Source organism: Podarcis cretensis (assembly GCF_951804945.1).
Source record: "Podarcis cretensis genome assembly, chromosome: 14".
In the NCBI taxonomy this organism is placed as follows: Eukaryota; Metazoa; Chordata; class Lepidosauria; order Squamata; family Lacertidae; genus Podarcis; species Podarcis cretensis.
In genome coordinates, this window is record NC_137183.1 from 36,282,818 (window position 1) to 36,304,614 (window position 21,797).

The window sequence follows — 21,797 nt, forward strand, 5'->3', positions numbered from 1 at the left end:
ATGAATTTAACCGGTGAGGTTTTCCCCCAGCCGCTTATTTTCCTGTTAGGTGAAAAAGCTTCACCTGGTGAACTTATACCTGCTGAGCTGCTGTTAAAGTCAAAGGAGAAAGGGCTGAATGGGAAGTATCTTGCAGCCTTCGTACAATGCCAGTGACAGAAAGATGTGCTAGTCATAGGCAGTCATAGCAACAACTGCTCCCAGCAGAGGCTGACGAGGAAATAATGGCCTAGACTGGCTCCGCCTGGGCCCATGACATGTGTGTGGTAGGTAAGCACCACCTCCAGGGGGAGGAGGTAACTCCCAGTTCGCTTGGCCTGGGAGAGTTGCAGTTCCTTTGGCAGAAGTGCCAGAGAAGCAGGACTTGAGGTAGCTCCAGAGTTGCTCTTTCTCTCTCCCTCTCTCCATTCAGCAACTTTTCTAAAACTGCAGGAGCTAGCATCAAAAACAGACACCAGCAACCTTTCACCAGGGGGAACAACAAGAGCTGTGTGACAGAGCCTTGCCGGTTCATTCGTTTTAATTTTATTTGCTTTGGACTTCCACTGGAACGAGATTCCGTCGGCACTTGCTGAACCCTGGGGTTAACATTATGCATTCCCTGTTCAAGAAGAGAAACAAAGGGAAGTACAGCCCGACAGTGCAGAAGAAAAGGTGAGCGTTGCACTCTGTTTACACATGTCGTTCGACATACGGATCCTGCAGCTTGTGGGGAGGAACAAGCAGGTGTGAGCCTGCTTTCAGATCTCCAGGGCAGCCCTGGAGCTGTCGCCTAGATTCTCCAGGGCTGTAGCTCAGTGGCAAAGAATCTGCTTTGCATTCAGAATGTCCCAGGTTCAATTCCTGGCATCTCCAGGTAGGGCTGGGAAAGTCTCGCTGCCTGAAAACTTGGAGAGCCACTGCCAGGAAGTGTAGACAATACTGAGCTTGATGGACCAAGAGAAGAGACAGAAGGGCCATATCTTAGTGGTACAGCATCTGCTTTGCATGTTGAAGGTCCCATGTTCATCTCCAGAAAGGGCTTGGAACGGCTCCCCACTAGAAATTCTGCAGAGCTGCTGCCAGTCAGTGTAGAGAATATTGAGCTATAGATGGACCAATGGTCTGATTAAGTATAAGGCAGATTCCTATGTTCCTATCCGGACTTTCTACAGTACATACCTCTGTTCTGTGATCCAGTGTCACAGGAGCATCATTTTGCTAACAGCTTTCTTGCCATACATCCACTTCATTTCTGCTTAAAAATGAAACATGTGCAGGATCAAGCCTGCCACTAAGCTGTACCCTGTGCCCAGTTTACCTTCACTACTGCCACCCCAAATCCGATACCTAGGTAGGTAGATTAACGAGCATAGCTGTGAACTTTTCTCTTTTCTTGTGAGGAATCCTATTCGGAATAAGGGAATTTCCCTAAAAAACGTTGACAGCTATGTTAACGAGTGGTGTGCAACAGGGACTTTGCACATGTTCTATAGCATTTCTGTGTTGTATTACTTGTGTCACTAAGCCCTTGTACTGAAAGCAGGTTTGCTTTTGTTTTGTTTTGTTTTGTTTGCTGTCTGTGTTCCTGTGTCTTGCGGCAGCAGCAGCTTGAAAAGGCAGATATTTGGAAAGCTGCCTTTACCTGGCGCAGAGCTCAGATGACAGAGAAAGCTTTTCCAGGTTAATTTCTGTATGTTTGGTGGTTGTTGAAGAGGGCAAGTGAAAGAAAGGTCCAGAAACTTGAGTTGGAAGGGACCCTGAGAACCATCCAGTCCAACCCCCTTCATTGCAGGAATATGTAGCTGTCCCTTACGGGAACCGAACCTGCAACCTTGGTGTTATCAGCACCTTACTCCAACCAGCTGAGCCAACTTCTTGACATTCTACTCCTAAATATGAAGAGTTATGGTTACTAACGTGCGTGTGACAGGTACTCTGTGTATCCTCAATAGTACTTTCTCACACATTATTTCTCATACCGAAACAAGATATAGTGTTTGAGCAGCCTGATCCTGTGTGCATTTACCCAGGTGTCAATCCCACTGGGTGCAATGGGGTTTACCTCACAGGGAAATATGCACACACAGGCTGCAGCTTTAATTTTCCTCTTCAGAATAGTTTGTTTGAGATTGTTGCCACATTCCTGAACTTAATCTCTCAGGGTGCGGCTTCATCACCCTTTCTTGTTTTTTCCTCCCTCTGCTCCTCTTCTCATCTTATATTGGCATGCGCCTGATGTGTTACTTTTCCACAGCCAAATAACATGTTTCGATGTGTCCTAATTAAAACAGCAGCAATTTGCATTGATTTAATAAGCAGGAATAGAACATAAGAAGCTGCCTTGCACCAGGTCAAACCATTTTATATATCAAGGGGGGGAAATCACCACAAAATCAAGCCCAGTAGCCCAGTATTGCCCGCTCTGATTGGGATAGCCCAGGTGAAAAACAGATGTGCTCTTGCATCTTTAATAGCTTTATAGAAGATCTTCTTGAGATTGGCTTGCAGCTGAAATAATTGCATACTCTATCCGTGCCTCCATTCTCCTCCAGTCCTCTATTGCTTCTCTGTAGCGTTACAAAGCCTCATGCACATATATATGTTTTAATTTAAGGTGCAGGAGCCCCAATATCTTATGTACATGACCACCATAACTCTAGCAGTGTTTCTCTATATTTATTGCATTGAGTATTTTGTTCTGTTTATTACATGTGCACACAGCCCATCCAACTGAGCACTTTGGGCATTTTGCAAAATCTAATTCACAGTGGAATAAAATCACAACAGGAGAGATTCCAGGAAAAAGCTGAAATGTGCATAAAACACAGTAATTTAAAACCAGTTTTCATGCTGGGGAGGTTTGTAAACAGATTTCCAAAGGAGGGATTACGAAAGTGCTTCCCTGTGCTTTATGAGGGTCTCTGTATAGTGCAGTAGAATTATGGCTCAACGTGGACATATAAAGCTGCCTTAAACAATATATATAGCATAGGTCTTCCCTGTCATCAACTACCTGACCCTTTTAGCTGGAGATACCAGGGAATTAACCAGGGAACTTCTTCTGCATATAAAGTATCTGCTCTGCTATTGAGCACAGCCTCCCTGGTCTTGAGATGCCACTAGAAGTAGTGATGGGGTATGCCTCTGAGCATGTACAAAATGCGTTTCCTAAACACTACGAAGCCACCATTATAATTTTATTTCTACCCTGCTCTTCTTCCAGATAGCTCAGTCTGGCTAATTAGGACCGATGTGCAAAATTAGCTGCCAAGTAGCAGGCAGAAATCCATCAGGTGAAGCTTTCTACCATGACTTGCATAGCTTGCAGCAGCAGCAGCAGCCCTTAATCAGACTCAATGTGCAAACCAACCATGTTTGTTACCATTCTCCCTTCCCCAGTCTGTGATTGTGGGGAAATGTGTTTCAGGTCAGTGGGTAAAAACTTCCCTGCAAAGCGGAGGCCCAACAACTTAGCACTTCAGCCCTGTTTACACAACCCTCCTTTCTAATCTTCCACTCTGGAGGCAAGTTTCAAATTTCCATATAAGCAGGGGGGGAAGTGTTCTTCCCTGGTCCTAACAAGCCCCTAGAGAAGCTGCAAGTCCGTTTGGCCTCATTCCTTGAAACAGCCATGTGGAAACTTTTTGTATTAAACTTTGGACACGAGCTTGTGACATTTCTTGGAACTTCAAGGATCTCTCTCCCACCCCCAACAAATATCGTCTGGGGAATCCTGTTATGATGAGGCACGATGCATATTTTGTGTGGGCGTTGCGTTTTTGTTCCGGAGGGCTTGTTTTGGTGAAGCTGTCAGAAGGAGAGTGGCGACTTGGAGTTATGATCCTTTCTGATGTGCTTTGTTTGCTATTGGCTCTCTTTCATTAATTGTGCCAGTCACACCATTTTCAAAAAACAACCAACCAAACCCTGAACGATCTGGAGGAGATTTAACCAGGGTGGGTCATTGGAGTGACTTTCCTCAAACTCCAAACCATGTCAAGCCCTGCTGTAGGGTGGCTATGTGGGTAGCTGTTTTAAATGTTGAAACACACACACACACACACACACACACACACAGCTGAGACAAGCTTAAAAGAAAGGGGTGTGCAGAGGGCATTTGGGCAGGGGAGAGGTATGAAGGGGGGGGAATCAATTCAGTTTGCAAATAAAGGTGAAGCTAACTAATTTACATTTCCCAAAATCTGCAAATCTCTGGATTTTGCAGTGCAGTTCTCTAGCCAAGTAATGTGTACTTATACCAGAGTAAACTGCATAAAGATGCATGTATGAGCAGAAATGCATCCTATTAGAGAAGGCTGCTTTGCAAAAATTATGCAAAATTGCATATAAAACTGCATATTAGGAGAAATTGACACTTAAATGGTGACGAACCTCCTTGAGGTTTTTTTTTTTTTTTAAATTGCAAATGGTTGTCAAAGTGTGGAGAACTGAAGAGTGAGAAAATGAGAAACTGAAATTAACAGATTTGCCCATCCCTGGCCTATAGCCAGTGATTTTGTGGAGAGGGGGAATTATTGTAGAACTGCCAGAACATAAATACAGATAGCCCAACATGTTTAAACTTACTGAAATGTGTTACTTCTTAGTGAGTGATTAAGTAAAAAGTTGCCTGCATGCAGGATATAAATACATTGAACTAATTAACTAACTAATATTTAGAAAACATTTAATATTGAGGGTGGGCCTTACCAAAGGCTGAATTTTGCTGGCTTTTTTCTGACCCTGCTCCTGTGCAGTTTGTACCAGCCAGACACTCAGAAATATAATTGGTATAGTTTTTCCCAAACACCTTTACCTCTGTGTTTGACTACAGTTAAAAGCACAATATTTTTTAAAGGAAAACTCTATTGTTATCCAGTCCATGAAGGATTTGCTCCACTGTTTTTGCATGCGTAAATATGTCAGAATTGGAAAGGAGCACAGCATTGCCCATCCAAAATACTGCTGGGGATGGAAAAGATACTCAAAACTCCGAGCAGAGACAGGCAAATTGCCATTCATTTTGCTCAATGACTCATTGTAACAAGAAGGGGAAACTGGAACAGATCCAAGTTCCGCCATGCAATCAGCATTTACAAATTAGATCTAGGGACTGGATGATCTTCCTAAGAATCTGAAAGCGACAATTGATGCAGGGGGGCATCCCATCACGCAATGTGACAGCTGCTCTGAATTGCTGGGAGCAAGGTGGTGAAACTCCCAGATAAATCTAAGTGGGGTCTAAATTGAGCTGGAGTGCCATTCTGTGAAGTGCTTAGCATGGTGGATAATCTACAAAGCTATGTATTGGAGGTGCTACTGAGAGGGTGCAGCGGCACTTTGAGAGATGTAACGGCAATTGCCAATGCGTTTTACGTTTGCCATGCAGCAAATACTACTCTGTGATTGGACACAAACAAGTTGGTTGTATTTTTGTGGGATGGGGGAACTCATCATGGTGGCATGAGTTGCACAATTCATCAGGCTGTCATTCTTTTGTAAAACAACTTTGCAAGATCATGTCCATAGCCAGTTTCTGTTACAAAGTGACAAAATCAGCATCACCGTGTTTGCTTGCTTTTTGAGGTTATATTGGAGAAAGAATGTGTATTTAGTTTCAATGCTACAAGGAGGTTTTCAAACTGGGATCCACTGCCCTTTAAAATGTCTTCACTGTCTAACAGCTATGAACAGAGAACATTTAACATTTTGGCCAGCAAGAGCAGAATTAAAAATCTCCACTTGGCAGAAGGGCTCACTGGGAGAGCATAGCCAGACATTATTTCTCAGTCTACCTCACAGGGTTGTTGCAATAGTAAAGAAAATGTAACCAATATGTCTAGGCACCCTGAACTCAGTGGAATCATTATTGCATTGCTGTTGTTCTGTTTTGTTGTTGTTATTTCCATTCCCATTGGACAGATGAAGATCTGAAGCTAAAACAACCTGCTTGTCTTAGCCCAGGGGTGAGGAATCCTTTTTTAGCCTGAGGGCTGCATTCCCTCAGGGCAAACTTCTGGAGGCTACATGCCAGGGTGGGGCAGGGCCACCTTTCAAATTGACCACTGGAAACCTGCAAGAACATACTTCTTCAAAGCATCATATAGTTAAACTATGATTTTAAAAGAGAATTTGGCAGTTGCATTGACTTCAAGTGACTTCAAGTTGCAATGACTATGTTCTGCTTCCTCTCTGAGTCTGTATGCCTCTGAATACTGGTTGCTGGAGGTCACAGGTAGAAAGAGTGCTGTTGTGCTTAAGTCCTGCTTTTCGGTTTCCCAAAGGCATCTCATAGGCCACTGAGAGAACTGGATGCTGGACTAGATGGGCCTTGACCTGATCCAGCTGGGCACTTCTTATGCCCCTACCAGTCCCTACCCATATTGTAAGCTGCTTATACCAGATCAGACCATTGGCCCATCTAGACCAAGGGAATGATCAGAAGGCACACAAGACAACCACTTTGCTAAAAAGAAGAGGTTGTTATTGCTTGGTTATTATTGCCCAGGACCCTTACATTCTGCATTGGAAAGAAAAGCAAGACAAAATGTACTGTTCCAACAAACTGTTGCTGTCCAACATCTGCAGCAGAAGTCTTTCCCATCACTTGCTGACTTCCGGCATCAGGGATTGCTTTCCTTCTTAGCCATGGCATGTGGTGCAGTGATGCCAGAAGAGCCCTTGCATAGCCCCATCACAGAAATGCTGGTAGGTAGGCAGTTGCTGTTTTTGCCTCTGGCGGCTTGCATTTTTTAAGTTGCCGAAAGATTTCAGCTGAAGGATATTTGGGGGAGTAATTGCCCATTGTTTATCCAACTCCTGTGTCCCTGATATGAGTTTTGCTAACAGGAAGCTCATTTTAACACACCCTATATATTTTTTTTTCAAATGTAGGTTGCAAATAATCGCATTGCAAAGAAAGCTATAATTTAATTGGGCTAAACACACTGTATTTCTGAATGCAAGGAGAGTCGATTATTTCAACCGCGGCTTCTCATAGCGAAAAAATGAAGGGAAACCTGCCCAGGACTGTTGAGCAGCATGCCAGGCTCTGAATTCCTGGACTGTCACTGGCGGTTGAGCTTTGGGGCATGAAACACCGAGAAAATGTTCTATGCATCATGCCTCCATTAATGGCAGCTTCTCCCAAGACTGACTGCTCCAAAGGGTTGAAAATGGCCACACTGCCTTTGGTATTATGGGCTCTACTGGCTTTGCAGGACACTTTAGCCCCTAGGAATGGTCACTGGCAATGCTACCCCTCTCAACCCAACAGGAGACTATATTCAGCTTTCCAGAAAGGCCAGCACCATTGGCTCTTCTTTTCCTCATCTGTCACCTGACAGCAGCCATTCCATCAATCTGCAGTAGAAACAGAGAAGGGAAGCAGAGTCACTCCACCAGCTCTGCTGAGAGTCACTGTGGGGTCATCCTTCTCCTTGCACAGCTTTAAATTCCCGTCCGTCCTTTGTAACTAAGAACCAGTCTCAGGTGTTTGCTTTATTCCTCCTCCCTCCCTAGTCCCTTTCCCTTTTGTATCCTTTTGTAAGCCTGAGGGCCAGAGCAATCTTCATATTGATCTTTGCAAGCTGCCCTGGGAGTTCCTGTCAGCTAAAGAGCAGAGTAAAAATCAGAGTAAAATGAGCAGAGTAAAAATTCAGCTTCAAAGAGCTAAATCATAAGTGCATGATGCAAAGGGAGGAAAGCAGTTGGCCTTCAGGATTGTGTGGAGTCCCATTTGGACTATAGGTGTGGCCAGAGCAATGAGATGTGACATTTACCCCTGTAGAGGAGGCTGCATTTCAGCCAAAGTCAGAGGTTTCTAGATAAACACACATATACAGGACACAGTTCTTCATCCTCTATCCAGGCAAGCAACAGGTGTTATCGCAGTTCAAGGACACGTTCAGCCCAGGAAATGTGCTTGAGAAGCAGGACTGGTGAGAGAATGTGTGTCTTGAGAGAGAGAGTGTGGATTGGGAAGAGTTCCAAGGGCCAGACAGAGAGGTCTGGGAGGCCACAATCAGCCCCATCGGGCCTGAGGTTCCCCACTCCTGCTTCAAATGACACATGGGGCCATACTGTGAAGTACCAATACCTCTTGCTATTGCCCTCTTCTTTGCTCCCAACTTAAACAATAAGCACGCATGCTGCTATCGGAAAACCAACCAGTTTTTGATAACTCACAAGGGTGTAGGCCAGACTAGCAACTGAGCACGGGCACTGACTGGCAGCTAGGCAAGGTCATGGAGACCGGTGAGGCATCCATTTCTTGCCTTGGCGGAAGGACATAATTCTGGTTCTTTGCCAGTAGCAAGTCCACAGAAATATGCCAGACCTGAAGCAGTAGGACATTTTATACACAGCCCTTCAGCCAATCAGAGGGCTCTGCTTTGAGCCAGTCAGGGCTTAGAAACATCTGCAGACATAAAGCAAGGGTTGTAAGTCAGTGGTAGAACATCTGCTTTGAAAGAAGAAGGTCCTAGGTTCAAACCCTGACATTTTCAGGAGAGACCCTGTCTGAGATCCTGGAGAGCTGCTGCCAATCAGTGTAAACAATGCTGTGTTAGATGGACCAATGGTGTGACTTAGTATACAGCACCTTCCTATGTTGCTGTTTCTAGGAAATAGTGGAGAAGAGGCAGGAAGGCTCTTTTTAGGGTCTCCAGTAAGGTTCAATTTGACTAGTTGTCGTTGTTGGCATCCATCTGTCTCGAGTGACAATGGAGTGTGCCTCGGGGGGGGGGGGGTGAAGTCAAACTGCTGCATTAGCAGCACCAAAGTGACCTCCTTGGGGTGCAAACCTGGGCAGTGTGTAGGGCTGGGCGATAACTGGTTTTCGATATTGCAATATATCAGCAGCTAAACATTGCAATATATCGATATATCACGATATCTGAAATAAGGAAGGAACTACGCAGAGGCTAAAAGGACAACTGATACTACGTAAGGGTCTAAAACTGATAAATGATGATATTATCAACCACTTTGTGGTCACTTTCAGCAGCAGGCAAGCCAAAATGCATTCAAATGAGACTTTTGGTTTGGGGCTTGGCTACCAAATGGTGGTATTCAGGAAATACAAAGTACGGTGATGAGTCAGAGTGAGTGCAAATAATCTGGGACTGTCAGCAGCCTGATGGTGGCAGAATCAGCGGCAGCCTGGCAGCAGGGGCACAATAATCAGCAGCCTGCGAAGCCTCCTCATGGCAGTGGGCGGAGGGTGGCAGAAGCGGCAGCGGCCTGTGAGGCTTTGTTGATATATCGCCCAGCCCTAGTGTATGGAGGTCCCTGGCTGCCCAGACCACAAGACCCCCTTCTTCGCCTCACTGATGTGGTCCAAAGGAAAGCAGAGCAATCCGTTTGGCACCAGCTTGGCTGCAGGAGTTGCTAGAAGGAGAAATCTAAGTCACCACCCAACCGTCTTAGGGGCTCCACTCCCGATTTGTGTAGGATTTACTCAAAGGTGGATGTGTACTATGCATGATTCTCCTATGACATTGATCTTTGATCTTGTTCCCCCAGATATTGTTGGACTACAACTCCCATCATCCCCAGCCAGCTTAGCCAATGAGCAGGGATGGTGGGAACAGAAGTCCAACAACATCTGGGAAACCCAACACTGTCTTGTAAGAAGGCATGGGAAATTTTGTTTAGAGGGCTCACATGTCATATTTAGGCTTCAGAGAGTTAATGACAGCAGTGCTCAGTTGCTTGCAGCTGTTGTGGTGGCATCCAGGCCTTGGATGTGGCAAAGAAACCCAAGTTCATATTTCTACTCAGCTGCGTGGCTCCCTGGCCAGCCTTGAGCAAGTCACTTTCTCTCATCTATCCTCACAAGAGCCTTGTGAGGTAGGTTATAATGTTGCTTGGAGCTCAAATGCAATATAAAAATTATTCCAAACCTTTCGGCTGATTATGGCAGATATTGGCTTCTCGGCTTATATAACATACACAGTGAATCTTATGTCACTGACAAATTTCTCATGGCACAAACCACAGTAAATCTGTTAGCCTGGCTTCTCCTTTCTGAGATTTGGTCACCTTGAAGATGATCTTCTCAACCACAAGAGGCAAGACGCTTCATTTCTTTTAATGAAGACTCAGCTTCTAGAGAAAATTATGCTGTAGAATGAAAGTGGCTATTTAGCTGATCACACAAATTCTCTGTTGGCCACAAAGTCCTGTTCACATGGTATTGTGGAACAGCCAACCTAACTGTTTGTTATTTATTTATTGCATTTGTATCCCTCCTTTCCTCCACAGAGCTTAAGGATTCTCCCTCCACCTCATTTAATCCCCCACAACAACCTTGTAAGGTAGGCCAGGCTGAGAGGCAGTGACCTTCATGGCCAGGTGGGGATTTGAACTCCGGTCTCCCAGGTCTCAGTGCAGCACTCTGACACCACAGCACTGCCCCACACTGACTCTCTTGATTGACTCTTGATTGTATTTCCTTGCTTGAGGTAGAGGGTGAAATGTTCATCAGTTCATTTAGCGCTTTGAAAGCAACCCTAGTAATTAATACTCAGTGCACCAGTGAAATGTGAGTTGTTATTCCCACTGCAGTTTTGAGTGACAAATTCAAAACAAGCATGATGGTGATGTGGTTGGTGGTGGTGATAGGAAGGAATTTCAGTGAAAGTCTGGGGAGAACTGAACACCTGTAGTTGGGGATCCGTGTCTGATCTTAAAGGTGTATAGGCCAAGACTCTGCCTCTGCATCCCCTCTCTCAGAAAAGCCTTGAAAGGAAGGGAAGGCAACAAATTTAGGGGCACTCCAGACTTACATTGTGTTGCATGAGGAAATTGAACCATATCCCATAACTTTAGGTTTGTATAATTACAGTAAGTTAAAATATTCTGTTGTCCTATAACAGCAAACCCACTTAAAAAAAATAAGTATCTGAAGAAGTGTGCATGCACACGAAAGCTCATACCAAGAACTAACTTAGTTGGTCTTTAAGGTGCTACTGGAAGGAATTTTTTAATTTTGTTTTTTAAAAAATAAGACTTTCTACAGTTAGGAAAGTGAAGGGGAAATGCATTGAAAAGTGTGGGATGAACAAGTTATTATTTCAGAATACCTTCCCCTTGCAGTATTATTGCAGGTTTTGGCTATTGTTGGTTCAGATTAATGTATTGTCTAGTAATGCATATAATAAGTTAAACTACTTGTACTGAGCTAGATGTAGGCATGTGAGAAGGCAGCAATTGCCATTCTGACTAGTTCTCAACAGAATCAGTGCTGGTTCTGTTCTGCTGCACTTCGGTTTCTGCCAAATAGTATGTTATTTGTCTCACTGCCTGCTATTTAATGTAAGTTACGTAACTTACATTCTTTCAATGTAATGGAAATGTCAAACCAATGTAAAAAAAAAAGTCATTAATTACTTGTCATTTGCAGACTTAAACAAGCAGCTACAATGTGAACAGATACCAATTGCTTTCGCTTGACTAGTTTCTGTTCCTGACCACAGTGAACAAAAGAACTGTAGCAATTTCTGCTTCCTTTTCCATTTTTGTTGGAATTCTCTGACATCCCCAGCTGGATGTAACCCATCCTGGGACGGCATGGTGAAGAGTAGACTCAAAGAACATAAGAAGAGCCTGCTGGATCAGGCCAATGGCTCATCTGGTCCACTGTTCTCACAGTGGCCAGCCAGATTCCTTTGCGAAACCCACAAGCAGGATTTAAGCACAAAAGCGCTCTCCTCTCCTGTGGTTTCCAGCAACTGGTATTCAGAAGTATTTCTGCTTTTTAACCTGGTTGTGTGATCATCATGACTAGTAGCCACTGATAGCCCTCTCCTCCATGAACTTGTCCACTTCTCTTTTAAAGCCATCCAAGTTGGTGCCCATCACTGCCTCTTGTGGAAGTGAGTCCCATAGATTAACTATGAGCAGCGTGAAATATCAATGCAGATAAATATAAATAAATATAAATATAAATATAAAATTATTTATACCCCGCCCATTTGGCTGAGTTTCCTCAGCCACTCTGGGCGGCTCCCAATCAAGTGTTAAAAACAATACAGCAATACAGCCTTCAGATGTCTTTTAAAGATAAGATAGATGCTTATTTCCTTCACATCTGAAGGGAGGGTGTTCCACAGGGCGGGCGCCACTACCGAGAAGGCCCTCTGCCTGGTTCCCTGTAACCTCACGTCTCGCAATGAGGGAACCGCCAGAAGGCCCTTGGCGCTGGATCTCAGTGTCCGGGCTGAACGATGGGGGTGGAGACGCTCCTTCAGGTATACAGGACCAAGGCCGTTTAGGCCTTTAAAGGCCCTAACTGAGAACTGTGGGGCCAGTTGGGATTTTCTGCCTCAATATATCTGTTTCTCTGTGTGGGTGAGGCATGGAGGTGAAGAATGAGATCAGAGAAAAGGGACCCGTGTCTGTTGATCTGGCCCTGAAGGGAAAGGACTAGGGCGGGGGAACCAGGGTTGGCAAACTGTCTCTGGGTTCCACACATCCCCCTACCCAGACCACCTGTAGTAAGCTTATGCCTTGTTCAGACAAGTTCAAGCAGTCTGTGCCAGTGTGGAAATGGGGAGAACTGAACTTAATATTGGAAAAACGAGGAACGGAGAGAAACAGAAGCTGGTTTGCTTTTGGCTTCCCAGTTGCTAAGAATCCTTTTGCTTAGCACTTTGCAATTTGATGTTCAGGTGTTCAGGTTTCCTGTTTTGGTCGTGTGTGTGTTTTGGCAGGCAAATGCCTGCAGCCTGAAGGTTTGCTATGTTTGGAATGTGCCTTGAGTTGACACCCCCTCGATTCCACTTTGTTCTTCTGATGCCATTCCTACCTGGTCCTAGGTGCTAAGACATACCTGCAAGGACTTTTGCATTTTTCTCACCCACTTTCTTCTTTCCTCAAGGAGCAGGCAGGGTGTCGCCAAGAGCTGCAGCACTGAAATGGGGGTTACTTTAAAATTCTCGTGGTAGACAATTCTGGGAACTGTCTCTACAGCTGTTCGCTGTTAGTGAATCAAGCACTCAATGGGAAATCCATTTTCTCCTGTTTCTTTGGAGCTAATCTTGACATGTGCTCGCTGACATCTGAAGATGCTGATAAGCTGGGCTTTTCCCCACAAAGCCTTTCCGTTGTCATATTTTTGTTCTTAAATGGGATGGAGATATCGGGAAGCAGTCAATTATTAACCAGACAGTCTTTGTGAATGCTTATCTACCTGGACTAGGTAGGTCGACTGACACTGCAAAATCCTATGCGTGTCTACTCATAGTCAGAAGTAAGCCCCATTGAATTCAGTGGGCTTACTCACACAAGATTGCAGGCAAAGTGGTGTGAACAGAATAAGACAAAAATTCTTGGATATGAAGCTTGAAAATAGAATGGAAGTGTGATCAATGTTACTGTACAGACATCTCCCCACCTGCGCACGATCAGCATGCACACTCCCTCTGATGTGCACAATGCTTTCGGCACCAAAAGGGGGTGGGGCTGGGGCGGAATGGGGTGGGGTGGGTTCCAGTCCAGCAGCTGGGAACAGAAACCCCACATAAGTGGGGGTTCCCTTGAATTTCATTCATTGTTCTGCACATTGTGTGTGTGTGTGTGTGTGTGTGTGTGTGAGAGAGAGAGAGAGAGAGAGAGAGAGAGAGAGAGAGAGAGAGAGGAGGAGGAGGGAGTGGGAGAAGATACCCGTATTTTTCGCTCTATAAGACGCACCAGACCACAAGACGCACCTAGTTTTTGGAGGAGGAGAACAAGGAAAAAAAATATTCTGAATCCCAGAAGCCAGAACAGCAAGAGGGATCGCTGCGCAGTGAAAGCAGCAATCCCTCTTGCTGTTCTGGCTTCTGGAATAGCTGCGCAGCCTGCATTCGCTACATAAGACGCACACACATTCCCCCTTACTTTTTAGGCGGGAAAAAGTGAGTCTTATAGAGCAAAAAATATGGTAGATGGTCATGCTAAGTTCAGAAGGCCAAGATCTCACACAGAGCAAGCAAGTGAAGGGATTCTCCGGAGCTTTCTTGATGAGTGAAATCCACAATGGGTGGAAATTATCCAACAGTTTCTTTTGTTCAGCTACACTACTTTGTGTCAGCTGAGGACTGCAGATGAAATTGTCCATAGAGTTGTGCAAGTATAATGGAGCAAATCTGTCATTTTGGGTTTCTCTCAGTTTCTTGTTTTTCCAATCTTAAGTTCAGCATGTTTGCATTTTTTAAAATTCCCCATGAAAATTCATCTGAACTGAGCTGAAGGCTGGAAGAACAAAAAACAGAGAGAAACTAACATTGACAGATTTGCCTGCCCCTGGGTGCACCTGAGGGGAACAGCCATGGTGGGAAATGCAAATGGTCTGTTTATGTGCAACAAGCGGCAGCGATTGTGAGGAGGGAAAACCCATGTGGTCCTGCAGTCACAATTTTTAAGGCTGCAATAAAAGAGAGTGTATATATATATATATATATATATATATATATATATATATGGCACCAATTAAAGAAAAAGGGGGTGTCTACTGCAATGAGAATGTGTGCTTTTAACAGCACATGCTCTCATTTTTTTATATATGCATATCTTGCTAGAGTCACTAACCCACAGCCTTAATGTTCCATGTTTGTAAAATAGATACTTTTTAGGGTTGTCAAATCTTCACTAAATTTCAGTGAGGTATACACAAAACAAAAGAGCAAAGATGGCAAAGTCTTTTGCAAAGTGCTTGCACATGAGACCTCCAGGTATAGGGTGGTATATAAATTCAATAAATAATGAATACAGTGGTACCTTGGGTTAAGAACTTAATTTGTTCTGGAGGTCGGTTCTTAACCAGAAGCTGTGCTTAACCTGAGGTACCACTTTAGCTAATGGGGCCTTCCGCTGCCGCCGCGGCGCAATTTCTGTTCTCATCCTGAAGCAAAGTTCTTAACCCAAGGTACTATTTCTGGGTTAGCGGAGTCTGTAACCTGAAGTGTCTGTAACCTGAAGCGTCTGTAACCCGAGGTACCACTGCAATAATAATAGTGCTGGTAAGCAGTTTCTAGTGCAGAAGGGTGAGTAATTTGTCTCGAAGAGCCTCCAGGATTCTTTGGCTAAAGAACCTACTGCTGCTCCACCCATGCCCTGGCACAACAGAGGGAGGCCCAGGGTGTCCTTCCAGTAAATAAACAGGTCCTTTGACCCCCTCCAAGAATGGCTAAGCCACAATGTTTAATGAAAAAGAAAACCAATCTCAGCCAAATGGATACTAGTACCATCTGTTCTCTTGAATGGCTCCACACTACATCTGCCTTCCATTAGTAGTTCATGTTGATGTCTTTACTCAGAGTTTAATGTGGGCTTGCGTTCACCAGTGCCTCTGACCAGGTGCAGAGAGAGAGAGAGAGAGAGAGAGAGAGAGAGAGAGAGAGAGACTGCTCACCCTTTACATATACTGCCTTTCCTCCCAAAAGCTCAAGACAGTGTAGTGGTTATAGTGCCAGACTAGGACTGTTTTACAGTTAAAAACATTCTAAAAGCAATTGCGGGATGCGGGTGGTGCTGTGGGTTAAACCACAGAGCCTAGGACTTGCCAATCAGAAGGTCGGCGGTTGGAATCCCTGCGATGAGGTGAGCTCCTGTTGCTCGGTCCCTGCTCCTGCCAACCTAGCAGTTTGAAAGCACGTCAAAGTGCAAGTAGATAAATAGGTACCGCTCCGGCGGGAAGGTAAACGGCGTTTCCATGCACTGCTCTGGTTCGCCAGAAGCGGCTTAGTCATGCTGGCCACATGACCCGGAAGCTGTACGCCGGCTCCCTCGGCCAATAAAGTGAGATGAGCGCCGCAACCCCAGAGTCAGCCACGACTGGACCTAATGGTCAGGGGTCCCTTTACCTTTACTAAAACCAATTGCAATTAAAAACACACTTCCATCCAGTGATCTTGAGGTTGCCAGGAACAGTATTCTTCAGCCACCAAATGCCTGGGTCAACTGGAATGTTTTCAAATTCCACTTGAAAGTTAAGAAAGGTAGAGGCAGGCACACCGCACTAAGGAGGGTGTTCCTCAACCAGGGAACTACCACTGAAAAGGCCCTGTCACAGATCAGGGCTGCCAATCAGGGAGCCCCCTCTAATAAGGCCTCATGTGCTGATCATAGGGAATGCAAAACCTTGCTGGATCAGACCAAAGGTCCTCCTAGTCTAGTCCTACAATGGATTTTCCTGAGATCCAGCCATAACAGCTGGTCACCTTTCACTCCAGCAGGGATGAGGAACCTGTACCTCCTCCCTGATGTTGCTAGATTACAACTCCCAGCATCCCATGCTGGTTGGGTATGATGAGAGCTGGAGTCTATCACCTTCCCACCCTCTTGAAATAATAGTTTCCAATTATGGTTTTCCAGTATTGAGGGCCATAGTTTCTTAGTTCAATCTTCCTTAACCAATGTTTGGCATAATGTTTGAACTGAGCAGCAGCTCTGAATCTGAGGATGACTGTCTTAGGAGTTTTACACCTGGTCCCTGCCCCTGCAACCACAGACCCACCAAGTTCCTTTATTGTATTTTTATAGCAGTCTTGAAATCAGGCACTCCCCTGACTCCTTAGGCAGGTTGATAAAGCTTCCTCTGTAGTCTTTGCCAACTTGTGTTGAAACCCTGAAGTCACTGAAGGAAAGCCCTGCCAAAGGCTCATCTAGTCTAGCATTTTGTTCTCACAGTGGCCAAGCAGTTGTCCCTATGGGAAGTCCGTGAGCAGGATTTGATCAGAAGAGCACAGTCCCTATTTGAGATTCTCAGCAACTGGTAATTCAGAGGCATACTGCCTGCAACAGTGGAAGAAGAACAAGGTCATTGGGATATCCAAGGGGGTGGCTATCACTAATTCTGGTTTAACAATACACTGTGTGGATTACTTCATTTTATCCTGGATCTTCCACGCAATACACCTCTATCATGTCTCTTCTTACTCACTTTCCCCCCTTAATTAAAAACCTTCAAATGTAGGGGAAATAAAATCCACTAATACCATAGGCTTAAATATCAAGTAAATGAGTTTAGAATTGGGGTGAACAATAAGATTGCGGTAGTCATTTTTTGGTTGTTAGCATGAATGCAGATCTCTGTTTTGAAGACCATTCCAGTAATACTGGCTGCATATTTTTAATGGGAGTGATAACAAGTTAGGTTCAGGAAATAAGAATAACCAGGAACAATAATGTCCTATTTGCAATGTGGTAAGATTATTATTTTATTTTTTTTTTTTAAAAAAACCCTCATATTTCACATCTAAAATCTCATTCCATAGTGGATGAGGTCCTGGGTGTTTCCCACTGCAACTCTGAACTACTATTATCAAACCGGTTTAACTTTCATCATAGCCAAGTAATTGCAGGAACAATAATTATGTGAAGAGTCTAAGGCTCTCACACCCGCAACAAAAACTGCAATCTCCAGAGTTCTTGCAGAGTATGGTGTGGTAATGGTGGAAATTCAGCTTTGCTTCCATTTAAATTAGAAACTAACTAATTTGCACTTCTTGAACCATAATGCAAAACACAGTGCTATTTTGAAATTCATTCACCTCTGAATTTTGTAATGCAGTACTCCAAGCAAGAATGTATCCAAAATGCATGTATTAGGGAGGAATGTCCATAAAAGTGTTTGCATTCATGAAAGGAACATGGAAAAATGTATTATATTAGGGAAAACTGCTTGCAAAAATGTTTTTATTAGGATAAATGTTCCCTTGAATGCATAGAATTCATAGAATCATATATTTTTTTTTTGCAAATTGCTACAGAAATGTAGAGAACTGAATTTAAGATTGGAAAAATGAGAAACTCTCTGAGAGAAACAGAAAGAGCATGCCAGCTTAAAAAGGGAAAGAAAAAAGTATCTCCCTAGCAAATGTAACAATAACAATAACAATAACAATAACAATAACAGCTACATTGGTTGTGGTGCAGAGTTGATTTTAAGGCTCCTTTTTTCCACAGCACAACAGCATTCATTCATGGAATAAATCACATGAGAGAATCAGTGCCAATCTTGCTTTGGTGCGATGGATGGGGATGTGATGGGAAACCAGAGGGGGAATGGAATGGACTACTCTGAAAAAACATGTATGGCTGGCTGGAGCCCTGGACAGGAGCATGTCACACTGCAACATTTAGCTGCAAGTCTCATATGTGTAAATCAGTTTGGCACGTGCAGCTTCTCAGCGGAGCTGCTGTGGAGAGTTTTGTTTCTCCAGCCTTCTGCTGACCAGAGTCCAGTGGTATCATTTTGCCTGCCTGGCAGGGTCTGAAAGGCAAACTGAATGGTTATTGTCCCTTCCACAATACTGTTCATTTGCTGCTGGTATATGAAGCCTGGCAGGAATGGCATGCCTTTGTTGATCGAGCAGAGCTACAGTGACAGACACCAAGCTTGAAGTTTAACCGGAATGAATGTGAAGCCTGCGGTAGGCCAAAACCAACCAGAAAAAGTGCATTTGCCCCCACTTGTAAGTTTGTGTGAATTGACTTCTTATGACCCAGTGCAGGAGTATTTTTCCTGAGTCTGTTGCACCTTATTGTACTGGAGGAGTTTGTGATGCTAATGATAATACTCAGGGCACTTCTAGAAGTGCTTTTTACCATGTATTCATGATGATTTGCACTCATGATGCTATTGGGGTAGTTATTTGTGCTCCTGCTTTCAAATACTGTTTACCCCTGCAAAGGTTTTAGGGCAGACATAATCTTTGTTTTCAGCCAGTGCCTGTCCCAGTAACTCCCTGCTGAAATCCTGTAGCTTCTTGCACCAAAAATGTTCTTGTTTATTTTCTTGCACTATAGTGCAAGTGTTTCCTTCCAGTAACACTGGGGAAGCATCACAGAACAAGGAATCAAGCAGAATGGTGAATGGACAGTTCAGAATAAATTCACTGCTAATGCACTATTATTGCATCAATAACATATTGCAGAATACACCTGCAAAAACGAAATAAAAAATGCCAAACTAATCTGGAAAGGGCCTTATCCTATCTGTCTATATATTGGGGATGGGTTTCAAAGCAATTCAAACATTCATAATCTTGGTGACTTTATTATTAGCCACATTTCTCAGATGTGGGTCTGAGAGACAATGGCTTGCTTAGAGCTACCTTGTGAGTTTGTGGCCAAGGTGAGAACTGAACTGGGATCTTCACACTTCTTAGGTTCAGCTCATGCATTTCACCACATGTGTTTGTTGTGATGGCTCTGTTGTGAGCACAAGATCAGTTGATCCTAGCACATAATTTTCTGCAGTAGCCAATTACTAATAGCAAACCCATCCTTTGAGTGTAAAACCTTATACAGTCATACTTTGGTTCTTGAACAGAATGCGTTTTGGGAGTCCATTTGACTCCCAGAACCGTCTGAAAACCAAGGCATGGCTTCCAATTGGCTGCAGGAGTGTCCTGCAGCCAATCGGAAGCTGCAGAAGCCACGCCAAACATTCAGCTTCCGAAAAGCCTTCGAAAACTGGAACATTCACTTCCAGGTTTTGATCATTCGGGAGACGATTTTTTCGGGAGCCAATGTGTTTGGGGTCCAAGGTACGACTGTATAGCTGAAACGTCACCATCCATGCACAATTGGGTGACAGAGTGAAGAGCCCTCAAACAGGGAGGTAGGGAGACCAAAACAGCCACCCCCTGGTCCCCACTTTCACAGGGGAGAATATTTGGGAAATGGTGGTGGTGCTGATTTTGACCATGCCTTGACAATTAGAGGACACTTAACGTTGATGAATTTTGGTGAGGTCTTTTTCACCCTAATTTTGCAAACTGAAGTGGAAACGTAGGGAACTGTATGGAAGAAGGTTGGGAGAAAATGAGAGAAATCAGTATTGACCAATTTACCCATTCCTATCATTTGCAAGCAAAAGCTGCATTCTGTTTCTTAAGGCATCATTTAGGAAAACGGGGGTGGGGGTGGTTGTGGTTGTCTGCTTCAGTTTTCACAAGCCTAGGAATGCTGCTGGCATAGTTCTTCCAGTGCACAAGCCTTTCATTAGACCTTGCCCCTTGTTCAGGATCTCTGGTTGTTCCTGTCCGGATGCTGTGCTGCTGTCTCGTTTCCTGTCCAAAACTGTCAGTCAGAGGAGCCGTGAGTCATCCTCCGTCCGAGAGGATGCTTGGCTAGGAGAGAGAACAAGCTTGGCAAGCCAAGAAACAATTGCTTAGTAGGAACAGTGCTTTATAAGCAGGTGGGAGGTGCCACCAAAAGGTTCTGTCAAGTGCCAGGCTTTCATCACTCCAGCACAGTAATTCCCAAACTATCTGCCACGAGGGAATGGCTATTATGTTATGAGAAATAAATGAAACAACCAAAGATTTCCATAAGTCCAAATCACTCATTCACTGTCTGCAGAGGTAGTTGCCTGTTATGTCCCTGTGTGCTCTTATCAGGGAGTCATGCAGAGGGCTATTCTTTCTTTTGCATATTTTAACCATTTGCAGTGTAAGCAGGGAGACTGCTTCTAATGTAGATTTGGGGGTGGCTGGGTAGGCAGGCAGGAATGCACCTCAAGTTTCAGAACTATAAGAAACAGTACTCTAATCCAGAAGACTTTGCAAACAAGGGTGACTTAGTTTCCAAAGAATCCCACTGAGTTCTATGGGGGAAGCCTCAATGGACTGAAATTTGAGACAATTGAGAGAGGGGAGAGCTTCTGCTTCCTGAAGGAGGCTAATTAGGGGTGATAGGACAGCAGGCAGGCTTAGCCTCTGTCTAACCCTGTTGGGATCTCTGATCTGTAGTAACTCCCATGCTGATTTACTAACCATCTCAGAGTATGGTTCATGGGGTTCAAAAGGGCATTGGCTCCGCCCCATTTTGGACCTGGTTCCGCCTTCACACAAACCACTGTTTTGAGCTTTCCTCAACTTGGTGGACTTCAAGGTTCCAGTAAAAAAACAAAAAGGTAGTTTCTGCAAGCCTGAAGTTTGGCCAGATCAGCTCTACATATAATCATCACAATAAATAAGAATTAACAATAATAAATAATGATAAAACACTGGAGAATCACAGCGTCTGCTGTGGCTGCAGAGACTTGTAACTCATAACTGCTGCCTCCCATGTTGCTTTTGCTGCGTTTGCAGCACAACAGTGACCTCTCCGGGGCTCAAGCCTGGGCATATAACAAGCCCATATAACAAGACCCTCCTCTCAGCCTCGCTGAGGTGGTCCAAAGGAAAACAGAGCAATACGTTTGGCCCCAGCTTGGCAGCAGGAGTTGCCGGAAGGAGGTGTACACTCATAAATAAGGACGTATATAGCCTGTGAGAGCCTCTGGCAGTCAGTTTAGGCAGTACAGAGCTAGATGGGCCAGTGGTCTAACTCCATAGGAACCCACTTCTATCTAGAGGCTGAGGTCCCTTCGTCCCCCAATAACATATCTGAATGGTTCAGACCCTCTCCAAAGTTGATGGGCGTTGCCATTCAAATGGTGTGCATGCACCCAAATATTTTATTCTAGTTGACACCCTATAAAGGCTGCTTCCTGAAGGCAACAGCAGTTGGCTCTGTGACTTGACACCATCTTGGATTTGCCTGAACAGTTTGCTATTTTGCCCCAACTCTGCCAAACCGGAGCCAGTGTCACTTCCAGCAAAAGGAGGATGTTCCGACTCCACTGCCCTCAAGCAAAGATTGCATGACTAGGCTTCAATGTAGGAAACTTGATGGGGAATGATCAAGGCTGAGTGGCACTGGGTAGAAGACACTAATCTCTCCTGGGTGCCCAGAGGCCTTCATGGGTGGAGCATCAACCACAACCTGCTAGACTGCAGACACCCATCTGAACTGCTGAATGCTTCCTCTCTTGTCCA

At 44.5% G+C, this 21,797-nt stretch overlaps 1 protein-coding gene across 2 annotated transcripts in view; it reads left to right on the forward strand.

The window, feature by feature from the left end:
• Nucleotides 1-318: 318 nt before the first annotated feature.
• Nucleotides 319-21,797, forward strand: part of PPL (periplakin) — a 48,406-nt gene continuing 26,927 nt past the window's right edge. For both annotated transcript variants that reach the window (XM_079952470.1, XM_079952471.1), the window contains exon 1: nucleotides 319-654. In XM_079952470.1, the coding sequence (XP_079808596.1) occupies nucleotides 593-654 (62 nt within the window). In that variant the 5' untranslated portion in view covers nucleotides 319-592. The remainder of the gene's footprint in view (nucleotides 655-21,797) is intronic.